Source organism: Scyliorhinus canicula, chromosome 9 (genome assembly GCF_902713615.1).
Source record: "Scyliorhinus canicula chromosome 9, sScyCan1.1, whole genome shotgun sequence".
NCBI classification, from domain to species: Eukaryota; Metazoa; Chordata; class Chondrichthyes; order Carcharhiniformes; family Scyliorhinidae; genus Scyliorhinus; species Scyliorhinus canicula.
The window spans coordinates 174,704,221-174,721,987 of NC_052154.1; the positions used below are offsets into that span (position 1 = coordinate 174,704,221).

General features: G+C 44.7%; 1 protein-coding gene across 3 annotated transcripts in view; it reads left to right on the forward strand.

Moving 5' to 3' along the window:
• Positions 1–17,767, forward strand: part of caprin1b (cell cycle associated protein 1b) — a 154,434-nt gene that overhangs the window by 98,047 nt on the left and 38,620 nt on the right. The window contains exons 12-14 of one of the 3 annotated variants that reach the window (XM_038808235.1): positions 7,609–7,719; positions 8,795–8,944; positions 11,611–11,704. In XM_038808235.1, coding sequence (XP_038664163.1) covers positions 7,609–7,719; positions 8,795–8,944; positions 11,611–11,704 — 355 coding nt within the window. Of the gene's footprint in view, positions 1–7,608; positions 7,720–8,794; positions 8,945–11,550; positions 11,705–17,767 lie in introns of all 3 variants that reach the window. The other 2 variants (XM_038808234.1, XM_038808236.1) reach the window with 2 other exon arrangements.

The following is a 17,767-nucleotide window of genomic DNA, read 5'->3' on the forward strand; positions in this document are numbered from 1 at the left end:
TGAACTGGACCGATCCAGTGAAGGATCCAACACCGTATTGAAGTTCGCCCCCCCCAGATCCTGGACCCGTCCCAGCATACGCTTCATAAAGCCCGCATCGTCCCAATTTGGGGCATACACACAAGCAAGTACCACCTTCTCTCCCTGTAGCCTGCCCCTAACCATAACATACCTACCCCCCTTATCCGCCACCACCTCAGATGCCTCAAACGACACATTTTTCCCCACCAGAATCGCCACTCCCCAGTTCTTCACATCCAACCCAGAGTGGAAAACCTGCCCCACCCACCCCTTCCTCAGATGGACCTGGTCCGCCACCTTCAGGTGGGTCTCCTGAAGCATTGCCACATCTGCCTTTAGCCCCCTCAGATGAGGAAGTACCCTCGACCGCTTCACCGGCCCATTCAATCCTCTCGCATTCCAGGTGACCAACCGAATCAGAGGGCGTCCCACCCCCCTCGACTAGCCATAGCCCGTCGACTGCCCGCCCCAGGCCAGCACCCCTTGCCTGACCCAGTCCCCACAGCGACAACACCTCACCTCTGTCCCACCAGCCCACACCAGCTCCTTCCTGACCCTGCCAGCAGCAACCCGGTATTCTCTCTCTCTCTCTCTCTCTCTCCTCTCTCTCTCTCTCTCTCTCTCTCTCTCTCTCTCCTCTCTCTCTCTCTCTCTCTCTCTCTCTCTCTCTCTCTCTCTCTCTCTTTCCCCCCCCCCCCCCCCCCCCCCCCCCCCCCCCCCCCAAAGCTAGGAACCCTCGTAGCCGTGAACCGTCCTCCATTGTACTTCCGTGGGTCAGCTAACTTGTGCTGACCCCGGAAACTCCCGCCAAAAACCCGACCCCTCCCAAAGTGGGATCATCCCCCATCCTGTCCCTCCTCCAGGCACCGCTCCAGCGCGGGGAAGAACCAATTAAGGCCCCCCCCCCCCCCCCCCCCCCCCCCCCCCCCGTCATTGTCTCCACCCCCCAGACCGGCAACGCGGGAAACCAGAGGAAAGCCCGCGCTTTCGCACTGCCACACCACACCCTTCTGACGCAGCTCCCAAATACCAGCCCCACTCCATACCCCCAACCCGATATAGAATACAACAAACCCCCCCAACCCTCCCCACAAGATACAAAACTCGAACAATGCCCCCCAACAAAAAACAGAACACCCCAATAACCATATCAAAAGCACAGAAAAAGAGAACACAGCAATAGCAGAAACCAACAATAAAGCATTACAACCAACCCCGCAACGCCCAACCCCTAGTTCGAGTCCAGTTTCTCCGTCCGCACGAAGGCACACGCCTCCTCCGGGGAATTAAAATAATAATGCCGGTCCAAATAAGTTACCCACAGGCGCGCAGGCTGCAACATTCCAAACTTTATCTTCTTCTTGTAGAGCACCTCTTTCGTCCGATTAAACCCGGACCGTCGCTTAGCCACCTCCGCACTCCAATCCTGGTAGATCCGTACTACCCCATTCTCCCAATTGCTGCTCTTCACCTTCTTGGCCCAGCGCAGCACACACTCCCGATCACTGAACCGGTGGAACCTCACCAGCACCGCACGCGGGGGTTCGTTCTCCTTAGGCCTCCTGGCCAGTACCCTGTGGGCTCCCTCCAGCTCCAGGGGCAGATGGAATGATCCTGCCCCCACTAGTGAGTTCAGCATCGTGGCCACGTAGGTTGTAAGATCCGACTCCTCCAGCCCCTCCGCAAGGCCCAAGATCCTCAGATTTTTCCGCCTCATGCGGTGATCAAGCTCCTCGAAGAGGTCTTGTCACTTCTTGTGGAGTGCCTCGTGCCCCTCCACCTTACTCACGAGGACCACGGCCTCCTCCTCTCGTTCAGTGGCCTGCGCCTGCAACGCCTGGATGGCAGCACCCTAGGTCGTCTGAATCTCCGAGAGCTTTTTATTCGTTTCCTGCAGAGAGCTCAGCACCTCAGCCTTGAAGTCTGCAAAACAGCACAGGAGAGCAGCTTGCTGCTCCTGGGCCCACTGCTTCCACTCCTCTGGTGCTCCGCCAGCCGCCATCTTGGAATCCTTCCCCCGTTTTTTCTGGGGAGCTGCTGCCGTTTTTCCCCCCTTTCCACTCCGAGTTCGAGTCATGAAATGTGGAGAAAGTCGATCAGCACACCGTCTCCCACCGAAGAAATTCCGTTTTGGGCTCTAAACACAGCCGAAAAGTCCGTTTGAATCGGGAGCTCCCAAATGTGCGGCTTCCTACGTCATCGCCGCCACTGGAAGTCGCCTTCATTCTTCCTTAATTGCGTGGTTTCCCACCCACTGATCAACAGGGCTCTCAACTGTGTCCGACCCCATCTCCCGCACCTTTGCTCTCGCCCCCTTCTCCTCCTCCCACTAACCAGGATAGGGTCCCCCTTGTCCTCAATTCACCCCATCAGCCACCGTGTTCAAAGAATCATCCTCCGCCAGTTCCACGAACTCTAGCATGATGTCCCCATCACCCCCCTCACTCCCCTATCAGCATTTCGCAGGGACCGTTCCCTCTGGGATACCCTAGTCTACTCCTCCATCACCAACACCTCGCCCTCAAGCATTCGCAGAAGGTGTAACACCTGCCCCTTTACCTATTCCCTGCACACCGTCCCAGGGCCTAAACACCTTTCAAGTGAGGCAGAGCTTCATGTGCTCCTCTTTCATTCTGGTCTATTGCATTTGCTGCTCCAAATGTGGTGTTCTGTGTGTGTGACTGGTGACTAATTATTGGACAGCCAAGGGCCAAAGACTTGGGCTTTTTTTGAAGAATTATTGGTTAATTCACTTGTGTTCTGACTTCAGGTCAAGTGGTCTGGAATTGACCGTGCACCAACTCAGGGTGTCGTAACATAGACAATTCTGCGGTTGGCATGTACAGCGAAATGCGGATATCCTAAATTTACTGTTGGTGATTTACATTTCTCCACAGGGTGAACTATTTAGGTCCCCAAGAATGTCATCAGTAAAAGTCAGACCTGGAATCATTGAACTCACTTGAATTTGTCCTTTTTATGCCCTTAGTCATGCAGTATTTTTTTTCTTAAAAAAACATACCGTGACAGTTCGTGCTTGAATGAGGTGTACCTGGGCTTTTAATGGCATTGGAAATTTATAATTATGCTGTCTAAACAGTCTGGCTTTGAAAACTAATTATATTTATCAAAGGCCAAATTTATCCATTGTGATAAATACCTACATTTTTAATTTTCTTAAGTTTAATATTTCAGTTCATATTGTAATTCCACATTAATGTCACAATTGTTATTTTTCGCTCGAATTTAATTAAAAGTGAAGGAGAATCAGTACATTTTACTTGGTCTCTCAGAATTCTTCAGTGTGATTTACTGCCTGTCTTAATTGATGACACCACTGTTGTTGGATGCTTGAAGATTTCCTTGGTTCGGCAGCAAATGCAAATTAAAATTCATGCCAAAGAAGTTCAGATCTGTGGGGGAAACTTTCTCTCGGGTCCCCCGTGCGTGACATGCTATTGCATTCAGATAAAAGTGATCCTTTAATAAAGGTAGAATGGAAAAGACCTGGTCAAAACTTGGACAAACATTAGCATTAGGGAGCAAAGAGTCTGAATATTTGAACGTTTTCCCTGTTAAGCTGAATGCTGTTTAGTTAGGGATGGGTGAAATACTTTGTTTCATTCTAGGTTGGATAATAAGCCGCAAATTTGTTGAGGGCTTTGAATTCATTGGCAAGGGCTTGCATTCAATTATACTGCAACAAATATTAATATTTGTGGTGGCAGTCAAGGATTACATTTCCACAAAATAAGCTGTAAGGAAATTATTATTTAAGTACTCCATGCTATAGAATGAAACCGGAGCTACAGATGCATAGTTTGCAACTGTCTTCATGTCCATGTTAATATGCATTGCATTGTACTTCGTTTCATATCTGTAGCTTCTGGTTCTATGATTGTTAAGAATTAATGATAAATAGTAGAAGACTGTTTTGCTAAAGTGAAGAAATGGGTAGTGGGTAGAAATAAAATATTGGGCCAAGTTTTCTCTTTATTTGGCAGTGTTGCAGCGGGTGAGTAAATGGGGTGGATGCCGCTGGCCCCAAGAGCGTCTTCCTTACTGTGAACCTCTTAGTGAAAAAGAAACCCCCTCATTGTGCCCCTCCGGCAGGTTCACCTGTTGTGACAGCATGCCAACGTGAATGGACGTTTTAAAGTGCTGGGACTATCAGGCATAAAGGCCTGATAATGACATTTAAATGTATTCAAATGGGTTTGCTGTTATTCAACATTGGCATGTATATTACATCATTTCAAGGGACGGTAGACGATAAATTCTTGAATCATCATCCCCCCCCCCCCCATTCAAACCTAAGACTAAGAATGAGTTTATTTATTTGCGTGTATATATGGTAAAGGATTTATATGAAATAAGTTTGTTATTCCAATTCTGTTCCATTGGTATGAAATTCATAGAGACAGTGCAGAAGGAGGCCATTCGGCCTATTGAGTCTGCACTGACCCTCTGAAAGAGCACTCTACCAAGGGCCGATCCCCGTTAACCTACCAATCTGTTTGGACTGTGGGAGGAAACCGGAGCACCCGGAGGAAACCCACGCAAGCACAGGGGAACATGCAAACACCGCAGTCACCCAAGGCCAGGAAAAAATTAAATGAACCCGGGTCCCTGGTGCTGTGATGCAGCAGTGCTAACCACTGTGCAACTCTGCTGCCAAAATGTGATAATCACACTTGCCAGTTATAGAAATGCCTGCATGGGAATTGGAAATATTATATTAGTACGGGCCACTGATTAGAGATTTTGGTTGGATAAAACAGAGATTCCCAAACTCCTTTTGCCAAGTTTGCTTTGAATCCAGCCCCATGTGTTGCGATACCTTTGATAGCCTAGCAAATATAAGTGCCTGTGTCTTTTTACATAATTTATAGCTGGCACTCCAGAATCATAGAATTCCTACAGTGAAGAAGGAGGTCATTCAGCCCATCGATTCTGCACCAACCCTCCAAAAGAGCACCCTAACCAGGCCCACTTCTGCGCCCTATTGCCGTCATCCCGCCTAACCTTTGGACACCAAGGGACAACCTAGCATGGCCAATCTACTTAACCTGCAAAATATTTATAATTTCAGTTTTAATTATGTCCCCTTTTATTCTTTTGCATTTTAACATAATATTGAATCAGATTTTGATTCACTGAAACAAATGCTTCAACTTCTCTAGCTTTGTTATAGCAATCCAGTTTCAGGCTAGGTAGTGTGAATAAAGCTAAAATAGTGCTGAGGACTAAAACATCTAAGCACAACTTCCTCTTCCTGCCATCTGCCCATCCTCCCTCCCTCCACTTTCCTCAAGATAACATTGTTCTGTACTCCCTAGTTTTGAACCAACATTTTACTTTGCATCCTATGTTGCTTGAAACCCTTCCAATACCTACCCTCCTTGTTTTTAGAAAGATTCCACCGAACTGTTTATTAAATTTGATTTTGTTTCATTTACACTGCTTTTGTAAAGCGGCCATTCTCCTTGATTGTAACTTGCTATATAATTTCCCACATTATATTTTACCGGACGGGACTTTTCAGTCGCGCCCACCCTGCGACTAGAAATTCCTGCCCGAGGTCAATTGACCGTTACATGGTCCCCGTCCCGTCCATGGCAATCTTGCGGCGGGTGTGGCTGTAAAAATCCAGCCCAACATCTTTGACTTTGGTGTTTCTGGCCTAAGTATAACATAACCAAAATAATCCACCATGTTACCCCGAGTTGATATAACTGGATGGGAAGATCTCAGAATGGAACGCTGGCTCAAAAGACCATAACTTTTACTTTCTTGTATAAAATATGGAGGATCAGAGTCACAGAACCACTAATTAGTTTTAACAACAAGAAAAAAATATTTATTAAACATGAAAAAATTGGATTGTAATACAATACTCCATTGCTTCCTCCTTTATCTTAACAATTACACACAGGTTTTAGGATTAACACTGCTTGCCAAATAATGTTAAACTACAATTGTCTCATTAGCACACAAAGTTTCTTTTAAACACACACAATGACTGGGAAGACACGCTGTTCTCTGAACCCAAGTGAATGTTTGTGCATTTCTCCTCAAAATCCCCCCAGATGATTCTTACAATGTGAGCCACCTTGTCTCACTGAACTCCAGCTTCCACAAGGGTGATTTCAAATTCCACTTTCAAAAGTCATACTCTCAAATCTTCTTTTAAATTATTGTTCCCATTGAGTTTTTGCTTTCAGGTTAGACACCTCTCACTTCAGGTTTCCTTTGTCTTAAAGGCTTTTACACAAACTCCGAGGTCCAACTACCGATTTCCACAGTTATTTCAAATAATATCTCCAACTGTAATGATTTCTCGCAACCATCCATTTCTTAGCATGACTGCAGATAGCTTTCTGGCTTCTCACGATCCATCTGACCAGTCATTATCTCCACCATTTACATTCCCTTTGTTTTTCTGTCCATGACATTACTGTCAGTCCACCTATCGCTGGCCCTCTATCCAGCCCCACTGCTCCACGCATCCCCCGCAGCAGTATAAATCTGATTATTTCCAGTTCTCTCTCGCTTTGACAAAGAGTTATCCAGACTCCGCGTTAGCTCCCTTCTCTCTCCACAGATGTTGTCAGACCTGCTGAGAATGTCCAGTGTTTTTTTTTGGTTCAGATTCCAGCACCCTCAGTAATTTGCTTTTATCTCTAGTAATCTTCTGGTTCTGTTTCCTCTGTTCCATTAACTCCAGATTTCTTAGAAACTATCTGTGCTTTTTCTTAACCATTACTGCGTAGTATATCTTTTCTTCTAGCAAGGCTGAGAGAGATGTTCCCTCTTTGCCTTCTAAAACCAACTGCTTCTAGCAACGCTGTGAGAATTTCTCCCTCACTATCTATCTTCAACTGCAATCAAATGAGCTAAACCAAAACTTAAAGGCTTCTCTATCTTGTGAGGCTCAATTGCTAAGCATCCACTGCTGGTTTATTTATTCTTCACGCCATAACCATGTCCTAGGCGCACAACCCCCACGCATATCAACACCTTTGTTCAGCATGAATCTTAACTATAGGTTTTACCCTTCCAGACACACACACACTAAATTAAACCTACTTAAAACTATACCTTATTTCTAATGTTTACCAATACAGATCGCTTAAAACAACCTTTGTTTTCCTAACAACTATTATGGAGATTGAATCTGGGAATTATGTTGTATCAATTTATTACATTTTTAAACATTTATTGCATTATTGTACTTCAATGCCTAAATAAGTCAATTTTTATGTACTGCAATAAGTAAGGATCCAGTTGTGCATTGATGAAAATTTTAGGGGGGAATGGAATTTATAAATATATTAAACATATGTGCTAACTATAGTTTTTCACTCCTAAACTATGTTTTTACGTTTCAAAATGTTATCGTATTTATAATTAGGATGAGAAGAATAGATGAAGATTTTTAGCAGAATAGTTTGGGATGTGTCTGTGCAGTGTTGGAAACTAGTATCCACATGTTGGAGCAAAGCCTTTTGTAATTTCCCATTCTTTGTAGTGTAATCCATCGGCATTTATGTTTTCCCCCCTTTTTTATTTCCTTTCATCATTAAGGTACCTTTGGTATCTTCCACAAATGAACCATACACACCATCTCAGCCTATGTACCAGCCTTCCCATGTGTCAGAGCAGCGAACCCAGAAAGAATCTATGGAATCTATTCAGGTAATACATGAGTGCAGCAAACTTGAGCAGGAAAGCCACATGTTCTTATCACAGTAATTACATTTTTTTTGAAAATGTCCACTGTTTCAAAGTACACATTTAGCAATGTTAGGGACCATCTAACTCCATCTGCTTAACTTGTAGCCAGCATGGTGAAATGTCTGATGTTGTTTGCCTCTAAAAATTATTTTGATTGCTATATACAATCAGTCCTAAGGATTCGTCCACTCATTTTTATGGAATTAATCTTATAATGTGTTGTCTTGCTTGAATCCTGCTTTTTCAAGTATCAGACTGTTTTAAACCAGGCATATTATATTGGGAATTATTGTCAGTTGGGAAATTAAATTATTTGATATTTTTTTAAACTTCAGATAGTCATCAGAACCAAACGACTAGTTGTGTATATACATAGAATTTACAATTCAGAAGGAGCCCATTCGGCCCATTGAGTCTGCACTGGCCCTTGGAAAGAGCACCCTACTTAAACCCACACCTCTGTCCCATACCCATAATCCAGCAACCTCATCCAACCTTTCTGGACACTTGAGGGCAATTTAGCATTGCCAATCCACCTAACCTGCACATCTTTGGACCTTGGGAGTAAACCAGAGCACCCAGAAGAAGCCCACTCAGACACTGGGAGAACGTGCAGACTCCATACAGACCGTGACAAAAGCTGGGAATCGAACCTGGGACCCTGGCTGTGAAGCGACAGTGCTAACCACTGTGCTGCCATGCCGCCTCATCTTCGCATCATGATTTTAAAGATGTAGTTAAAAGAGAACTTGGTAAAATAACCTCTCTTGCATTATCTCAACTCCCAAAAGAAAACCGGCATTTCTTTAAAATGTGGCTTTGCACATCTATTAGGAATGTCTATTTATAAATGCATCAATTCTGGAATTAACTACTGGTAGAAATTCTTGTTTGCTATGGCTGCATCTCTTTGGCACCTATATAGAACTATGCTACAGTTGACTATGCTCTTTTGAAGCATTTAATACTTGCATATTAGTAGCAGCTTTATTCATTTTTTTTTGCATTTGGTCTTCAAACTTCTGTATATCCATAGACTGCAATGTCGCTGACCTCTGAACAGCCACCAGCATCAACAGCACTCCCTGTTGTTTCCCAGTCACAAGCTTTCAAGGCTCCTCCTAATAAACCGCTCCACAGCAGTGGCATAAATGTGAATGCTGCTCCATTCCAGTCAATGCAGACGGTAAGATGGCTTTTATTTTGACAGCTATTAACCAAATCAAACCTTGATTAGGTTTGATCTAAAATCAAGCATTTAGCATATGTGTTATAAGATGACATAATTCTGTGCGCCATCTTCATGCATTTTAACTGGTTTTCTTTTGTAGTTTTTCTTCCTTCGCCTTTTGTGCCCTGTATGAGATCATCTTGTCAGTGAAACCCATCTCCTGATCTCTTGACTCTATTCCCATTAAACTACCAACTACCTAACTTTCTTTCCTGGTTTCCATGTTATCTGACGATTGTTAACAGCTCTCTCCTTGGGTTTGTTCCTCCATTAAATCTGTCGTCATCAACCTCCTCCGCCCCCTCAAAAACAAATTGACCCATAATCAGTGCAAGCTGCCATCCCATCTCCAACATGCCTTTCCTCTCCAGACCTTCAATGTGTTGTGGCCTCCCAAATTCTGTCCCTACAAAAGTACCAAAACAACTCACATCAAAATCACAAATAAATCCAATTCGATTGTGACAGGCAGACAATCTCTCCTTGTCCTTCTTGACCTGCCAACATTCTTTGACACAGGTGATCACAGCATCCTCCTCCAATGCATCGCCACTGCCATCCAGACGATGGGACTGCACTCAATTTTCTACTTCTCTGTCCAATGGTAGCCAGAGAATTGCAATCAGTGCCTTCTTTATTTTTCCATTTCTTTGCGGTTACATCTTGTGTCCCTCAGGGTCTGTCCTTCGACCCACCGAATTCCTCATTTGCATACTGTGCCTCGAATATGTCATCTAGCAACACATTGCCAGTTTGCTTATTTATGGAAACACCCCAGTTCTACCTCACCATCTCTTTCAATGGCTTACTGTCTCTGAAATGTCAGGCTGTTTATCCAACATCCTGAATACACTGGGCGAGCAGAAATTTCCTCCAATTAAATATTGCAAGGTTTGGTCTTTGCCACAAGCTCTGCTCCCTGGCAACTATCTGTGGCTGATCCAGACTATTTGCACCCCCCACCCACCCCAAATATCCCACATCCTGGAATCATGTTTGTGGCTGAAGAAGTGTTGGTCTGTTCCCCTAATTATTTTAATAATGATCTTTATTATTGTCTTGCATTTCTTGCCATTATTGCTTTCCTGACCTTTCTTTCCCTCCCACCCAGTACCCTTTCTTGTACAGCTGAGACATCCATTGTGCTTGTTGCCTTGTTGATGCTGTATTCCCCAGAGGAATTGTCATTCTATCATGTATTTGGAAGGGAGTTCTGGTTGCAGAGCAAGTTGTACTCGGGGAATTTCAAACTGCCTGTCTGATTCTCCTTGAATGTCTGGTGGTCCCAATTCTGATCTCTGCTTGCACATGCTTAAGCTACAGAGTGACCAGCTCCAGAAATGTACTGCCGTGGCCTTGTGGATACACTGCAATGTAATTGGCTGTTGCTCAAGGCCTGAAACCTGGGGAGAGAGGTTTGTGGTTTGGGAGATGGATAATTTGACAGCATCTGGAATGGGCTGGTTCAGATACAAATTTAAATTTTGGAAACATTAACTTGCCAGAGCAGTTTCATGACAGCTGAGGCATAAACTAGCCTGGAAAATCATATTAAACCACGGTCACAACAGTGAAACAGAAGGAAAAACACAGAATAAATGGGATTTATAGTTACGAAATATGCTCTTTTATTTTTTATTATGAAACTTGTAGATTGGTCTATAATGTCCCTTTAAAAGCTTACTTTTTTATTGTCCAATGTGTTAGTGCATCAAAGCATGGTTTCATGAATTGATTGATTGTGACGCCCAACCCGATCTTCTCTTAGATGAATGTTGGAGGGATTTTTGTTTCGAAAACACAGTTTTGCACATCTGATTCTTCTCCCATCCTTTGTGGATGGGAGATTGGCTTGAAGAAGTTGGCAGGGACCTAAACATAACCTCTGTTACCTGGAAACTTGTACCTTATAGAGGCTCCTGAATGACTTTCAGGGCTGTGACAACCCTCCCCAGCCACATTTGTTCCACAACAGACACAATGGCTTGTTCTGTAGGGCATTTCTTTCTAATCGGTTAACAGGCTTCTCTTGGATTTGGGTTAGCACCTGGCCAGTTGAATTTCCTTTCCACCCATTCTCTATCTCCCAACTTCCAGGGTAATCTATGCCTCCTCTGGCTAGTGAACCATATATGATGGTTCTTCTCTCCCTCTTTCCCTTCCTCCATTTGTCACCTTTTGATCAGGATGTCGATGCTCCTTTAACCATCTTACTTTGGCTGTCCTTTTTCTGCATGCAATAATTATCTTTGCTAATTAATTTCCAAATGAATTTGTAGACTACATCAATTTATCGCTGTAAAATACAATTTTAATCTGAAAAATGTCAGCAGACAGCACTATTTGGCGTATTTTCATTTATAAATTGATCTCTACAAGTTAACCATTTTTATATTGGACTAATGCATTACTTAAATGTTTGAACCTGAGTAACTGTCCTAAGTGATTTATATGAAGGTACAGTTTTACAGGATTCATTTGAGTTGGTTTTAAAAGTTAATTTTCTGCTCATTTTATCGCCTCCATTTTTTTTTTATCACCTCCCAACATTTTTTAAAAAGGTGTTTAATATGAATGCACCAGTACCTCCTGCCACTGACCCTGACACCCTCAAACAACAGAGTCCTTACCAGCCCAACTATAGCCAAGGTTTCAACAGCCAGCCTCAGCACCAGGTGGAACAGCCTGAATTGCAGCAAGAGACGCTTACAACTGGTAAGAAAACCTCCCAAATAAAGACGGTGTGTACTGTTGCTGATCTTTTTTCTTTTGAATGCCATGAAAGAACTTGCCTATAATTGGATTGATGTTGTGTTTTTGAGCATGAATTTTGTTTCAATATTAATATTTCTGGACTCGAGAATATAGCAATTCTGCCTATATTGCCGCTAAATTTGGCAGTTCCGTTTGTACTTCTACTGGCCTTTCACACTATATCACCTGTATACTTGGGGTCATCCAAAACTCTGCTGCCTGTGTCTTAACTCGCAGCAAGTCTTGTTTCCCTTTCCCTATCACCCTTGGGCTGGCTGATGTACTCCGACAACTGGCATAGCAACGTCTTGAATTTAAAAATCCTTGTTTTCAAAACTCCTTATGCCTCGCCTCCTCCTATCTCTGTAATCTCTCACCACCTTCCAATGCATCTGTATCCATCTAATTCTGGCCTTTTGAACATTTTGAATTTTAATCACTCCACCATTAGTGGCTGTGCCTTCAATTGCACAAGCCCTAGGCTGTGCAATTCCCTCCCCGCCCCTTTCTGTTTCTCTACCTCACTTTCCTCCTTTGATTCTTCTTAAATCTAGCTCTTTGGCCAAGGTTTTGTCACCTGTCCTAATATTCCTTTGTGGCTTAGTATTGAATTTTGTTTTACGATGCTTCTGTGAAGAACCTTGGGATGTTTGGTTACATTAAAGATTCTATATTACTATACGTTGTGTGCACCTTAGGTTAAATCAAGTGTACTTGATTTAATACACATAGGTTAATTCACATAGTTTGCCAGTCATGCATTTATAGCAAATTCTGTTTTCGGTCATACTTTAATCACAATCCTACTTTGCACCTAGGAAAGGCTGTACTGTAGAATCTCTCAATGCCAAGTGAAAGCGCCATGATCACAATTTCAACTTTATCGCTTTTCGAAACTGCTGGATCGGGGCTTGTAATTTGCAACGGCTTTATGTTGCTTTATGATTGGCACCTATGGAAACTCACTGTCCAAATAATGATGCTCTTGGAAGATGTGGCCATTTGTTTTGTCAGTAAAATTGATGCTGAACAACCTCCTGTCAGCAATATTTTCAAACAAAAACAGAAAATACTGGACAATCTTGCGTCTGACAGCATGTTGCTCGTTGTGCTTTTACTTAATTAGCTCTGTTTAATCACCTTACTCTAGAGTCGCCAGGTATCTTTATGATACCACCAGGAGGTTCAAGTTCAATTGCTGATCAATAACTCAATACACCAGTTAGTAAGGTTCAAATCAAAACATATTTATTATATACACAGTCAATCGCTACTCATGCATAAAACACTACTCACTAGACTATCTCTAACACTAAAAGTCCAATACTTAGCTTTGGAAAAGGGGCCCACTAGGTCAGGGAGCAATGGCCTCTCATTCGATCCAGAGTCTGCAGGCTTCCAGCTGGTATGGACTAATGGTTAGGAGCGCCTATCTCGTAGCTTCCGTTGACTGGACACTAACTTGGTTGGTGCAGCTGCCAGGCAGGTCTCTCCGAGTTTGAGAGTCGCGGTCACGGGTGGTTTCGAGCTGCTGAGCGACCCTGCCAAGAAGGACGAACTGAACTTGGGGGCTCTATTTTATAGCCCCAGGGGCTTCGCACCCTTTTGGGCGGACCCCGTATCTGGTTCCAATTGATTGGACTAAGTTCCAATCAATTGAATTGATTTCTCCAATACTGGAGCTGTTCCCCGATCGCTGGGCGGTTTCTATGTGTCCGTTGGCCGCCTTTTGTCCTGGCTCCCGCTGGCGCCGGGGAGTCTGGTTTGTTCTCGATTACTCTTAATGTTGCCAATTGTTCCTGGGGATCGCTCATCAATATGTAGATGGTTGCTGGTTTCAGCTCTGTCTGGGTTTCTGCAAGTTCTAATACACAGGGAGCTTTGCATCTGCTTGCTTTCCTGTGCATGTCCATTTCTCCCTGCATTCTTAGCAGACCTCCCTTTTAGAATCGGGAAGTGGCCAACCCAGGTGGCTACACTCACTCCTTGTGATCCCCTTGTGAAGCACAATCGCTTCACAGCTCCAGGGTCCCAGGTTCGATTCTGGCTTGGGTCACTGTCTGTGCAGAGTCTGCACATCCTCCCCGTGTGTGCGTGGGTTTCCTCCGGGTGCTCCGGTTTCCTCCCACAGTCCAAAGATGTGCAAGTTAGGTGGATTGGACATGATAAATTGCCCTTAGTGTCCAAAATTGCCCTTAGTGTTGGGTGGGGTTACTGGGTTATGGGGATAGGGTGGAGGTGTTAACCTTGGGTAGGGTGCTCTTTCCAGGAGCCGGTGCAGACTCGATGGGCCGAATGGCCTCCTTCTGCACTGTAAATTCTATGATCTAAAAACTAACGCGAAGCGTGAAGGATCACATAACTGCGTTGTCTTCACTCCCTGACCCAGCGAGCACTCGTCCATGGCCTCTACACTGACCATAACTATGCAAGAAAAATTTTAACTAACAATTCTAAGTGGCGATATGTCATAAAAGGGACATGCATTACAACACAAAAAAAAACGGTACCTCTAACTATCTTCCATAAACTACACTCACCTAAACATCCAATCATACTAACTTCCTAACAATACAAAAAATAATAGCAGCAATCACATTTTTCCTCTGTCTTGGCGGTCAAGGACAGAGTTTTACAATCGTACAGTCACAAATGAACTAATTTCTTTATTTACAAATGACACCCACGCAACGAATGTCCTTTATTGTAGATCAAGAGGTTCGGGGGCCTGGTGAAAATCAAAAATAGGGGATCTTATCCTGTATACCGGGGTGCGAGAGTGGTAGGCTCTCCTTCGCCATTTCCTCATGCGGATAGTCTGCACGATGCTGCAGAGTATCGCCAATGCTATCAGGGATTCAATTACATATGAAAGGGAGTACCACGTTATCACACCATGATGGTGTGTTGTTACTTGTCACTGGGCTCTGGGTGCTATGGGGAAGTGAATCATTGACAGCCGGGGGGGGTTGCAAAGATGGAGGTTGTCTTCATCTTTCTCTTTCTTTTCTCTCTTCTCTCCCTGGAGCTTCTGGAATTCTGTGGATGCAAGCATAGTTTCTGTTGCTATCTTGTTTAATGTCTTGTACGTTAGCATGTCTGTCCTTTCGTGCCAATTTCCCTTTCTAATTGGTCACCGTCTGTGACTCCCTCATTTTTATTTTAAGCCGAATTTCAGGACAAGACACAATTAAAAATACTGAAACAGTGCGAGCCGTCTCGCAGGCTGTGCGATTTACCATCCAAATGTTTGAGGATGTAAATAGCAGGGAGGGGTGGCAACCGAAGGGTCACCTGAAAATAAAACAAAACTGTTTGAACCAAGAGAGCCGAAATGAGGTGCGTATGGGCCGCGACTGGTAAGAGTTGGATGGAATCCCCGGGTAGGGCGGGCTGTGTTCTACCCGAGCTTAGTTGACCAGATACGGGTCCACACCGTGTAGCCACCTGGTTTGGCCACTTCCCGATTCTAAAATTGAAGTCCGCGAAGAATGCAGGGACAAGCACAGGAAAGCAAGCAGATGCAAAGCTCCCTGTGTATTAGAACTTGAAGAAACCCAGACAGAACTGAAACCAGCAACCATCTACATATTGATGAGCGATCCACGGGAACAATTGGCAACATTAAGAGTAATCGAGACCAAACCAGACTCCCCGGCGCTAGCGGGAGCCAGGACAAAGGAAGGCCATCGGACACACCGGAACCGCCCAGCGATCGGGGAACAGCTCCAGTATTGGAGAAATCAATTCAATTGATTGGAACTTAGTCCAATCAATTGGAACCAGGTACGGGGTCCGATAGTCTAGTGCAGGGGTGGGCAAACTACGGCCCGTCTTTATGCGGCCCACCAAGATCAAGTCATTTTTTTAAAATGTTTTTTTTTTTTAAAATAAGGTTAATGGGGGGGGGGGGGGGGGGGTTGTTGGGTTACTGGTATAGGGTGGATACGTTGACTTGAGTAGCGTGACCATTGCTCGGCACAACATCGAGGGCCGAAGGGCCTGTTCTGTGCTGTACTGTTCTATGTTCTATATGAGGCGCCCAGAATCATAACCGGGTGAAGCGCCATTTTTGAAAAGTAGAGAAAAAGAGGGCTAAAGGCAGGATGCCGCCGGGGGAAGCGCTGAGGTATATGCCGCACGCTAATTGGTTACAACCGGGACTATTAATTAATATACTATGCGGCCCTTTAAAATTGTGAATTTCTGAATGTGGCCCTTGCACGGAAAAGTTTGCCCACTTGGTCTAGTGAGTAGTGTTTTATGCATGAGTAGCGATTGACTTTATAAATGTGTTTTGATTTGAACCTTACTAACTGGTGTATTGAGTTATTGATCAGCACTTGAACTTGAATCTCGTGGTGGTATCATAAAGATACCTGGCGACTCTAGAGCAAGGCGATTAAACAGAGCTAATTAAGTAAAAGCACATCGAGCAACATTTAGTGATGAACTCTGACGGGACTCGACTTCGAAGTGCCCCCCCCATCCCCACTCCGAGAGAACCCAAAAATTTGAAATTAGAATCCAATTGGGAACCAAAATAACCACAAGTGTTCAAGCAGTTCTGATCAATCCTCCAGAATTTGGAAGTGTGTTAATGCATGCGTACTAACAGGGTTATAAGGTAAACCTGGTAGATTTTGTTGCGAAAAACTGTCGGGAGTTTGTATTCCGGAAAATAGCGAAAGCCGTACCCGTGTTTACAGCACCGCCTTAGTACCCCTCGTTCCAAATTTAAAAGAGAGCACAGATAGGAAAAATGGCAACGAAGGCAATGGAACGCCTCATGAACCCTCAAGAATTCGTGGTCGCAGCGACCAGCAGCAGAGTAGGTCAGTGTCCCGTTTGGGAAGTTGAATTGAGAAAGTACCTCAAAGGGAAGGGATGGCCCCTTTGGAGTGACTTTTGTTCAAATGAGGAAACGGGTCCCGGGAGTATAGGACATATTTGGTGGGAGAACCTGAGCGAAATTCATAAGAAGAGCTTAGGAAAGCTCGTAAGCCGATGGCAATTGTGTCCTGTCTGGCACAATTGCGAGGCACAGAGGAGATCATTCGGATGCTCCGCAAAGAGATAGAGGAGAGGAATCAAATGAGCAAGGTCGATGTTAGCGATATCGAGAAAGAGAATATAAAGTTAAGAGGGAAGTTGGCAGCAAAGGACAGAGAGGTGGATGATGCCAAGAGGGCGCACCAGTCTTGTCTAGCGCATCTGGGCAGCTTCCAAACCCAATACGATAAGGCCTATCAGGACACACAACGTGCAGTCCTGGTAAGAGAAGAGACAGGGAAACAGGTAGAGGCATTGCAAAAGCAGTGCAGCGATTTAAAAGCCACCACGGAGCAGAGACAAAGCTCAGTGGATCGTGCAAAATGCCGGAAGCAGATTGCAGAACTGCAGTCTCTGCTTTCAGTCCAAAACAGGTTTCAAAGAACCTTTGGATCCCAGTTAGATGAAGAAGATGGCCCTGATTGGCAAGAACTAAATGAAACTGCGCATAGATATGTACAGGGAACATGTGTGCAAGGAAAGCCCCAAAAGAGAAAAGCACCCCAACCCCCCACAGAGCAGATAGATCAGGCACCCATGAATCCAGTCACCACCCACCGCACAGTCACATCGGACGGAGACGCGGAATTCCTTTACACGACCCCCTTAACCGTGGCTCAATTACGGGACGCGTGCGAAAAGATCACACGGTTCCTCCCCACCTCAGACCCCCACCAATTCTTTGCTAGAGTGAAGCAGCAGGCGACCATGTACGGCCTGGATGAGCGTGAGCAAGTGAAGCTCACAGTTTTAAGCTTAGACCCTTCTGTTGTAGCAGCCCTTCCCGACCCACAGAATGTAGGAGGAGGCACCCTTGCAGAGATGCACACGGCGATCCTAGACGTGATCGGATATAATAGAGGTGACCCAGTAGAAGGCCTGAATAAGTGCAGGCAGAAGAAACCAGAACACCCCACAGCGTTTGCTGGTCGCCTGTGGATCCATTTACAGTCGTTTTTGGAAACTTAGACC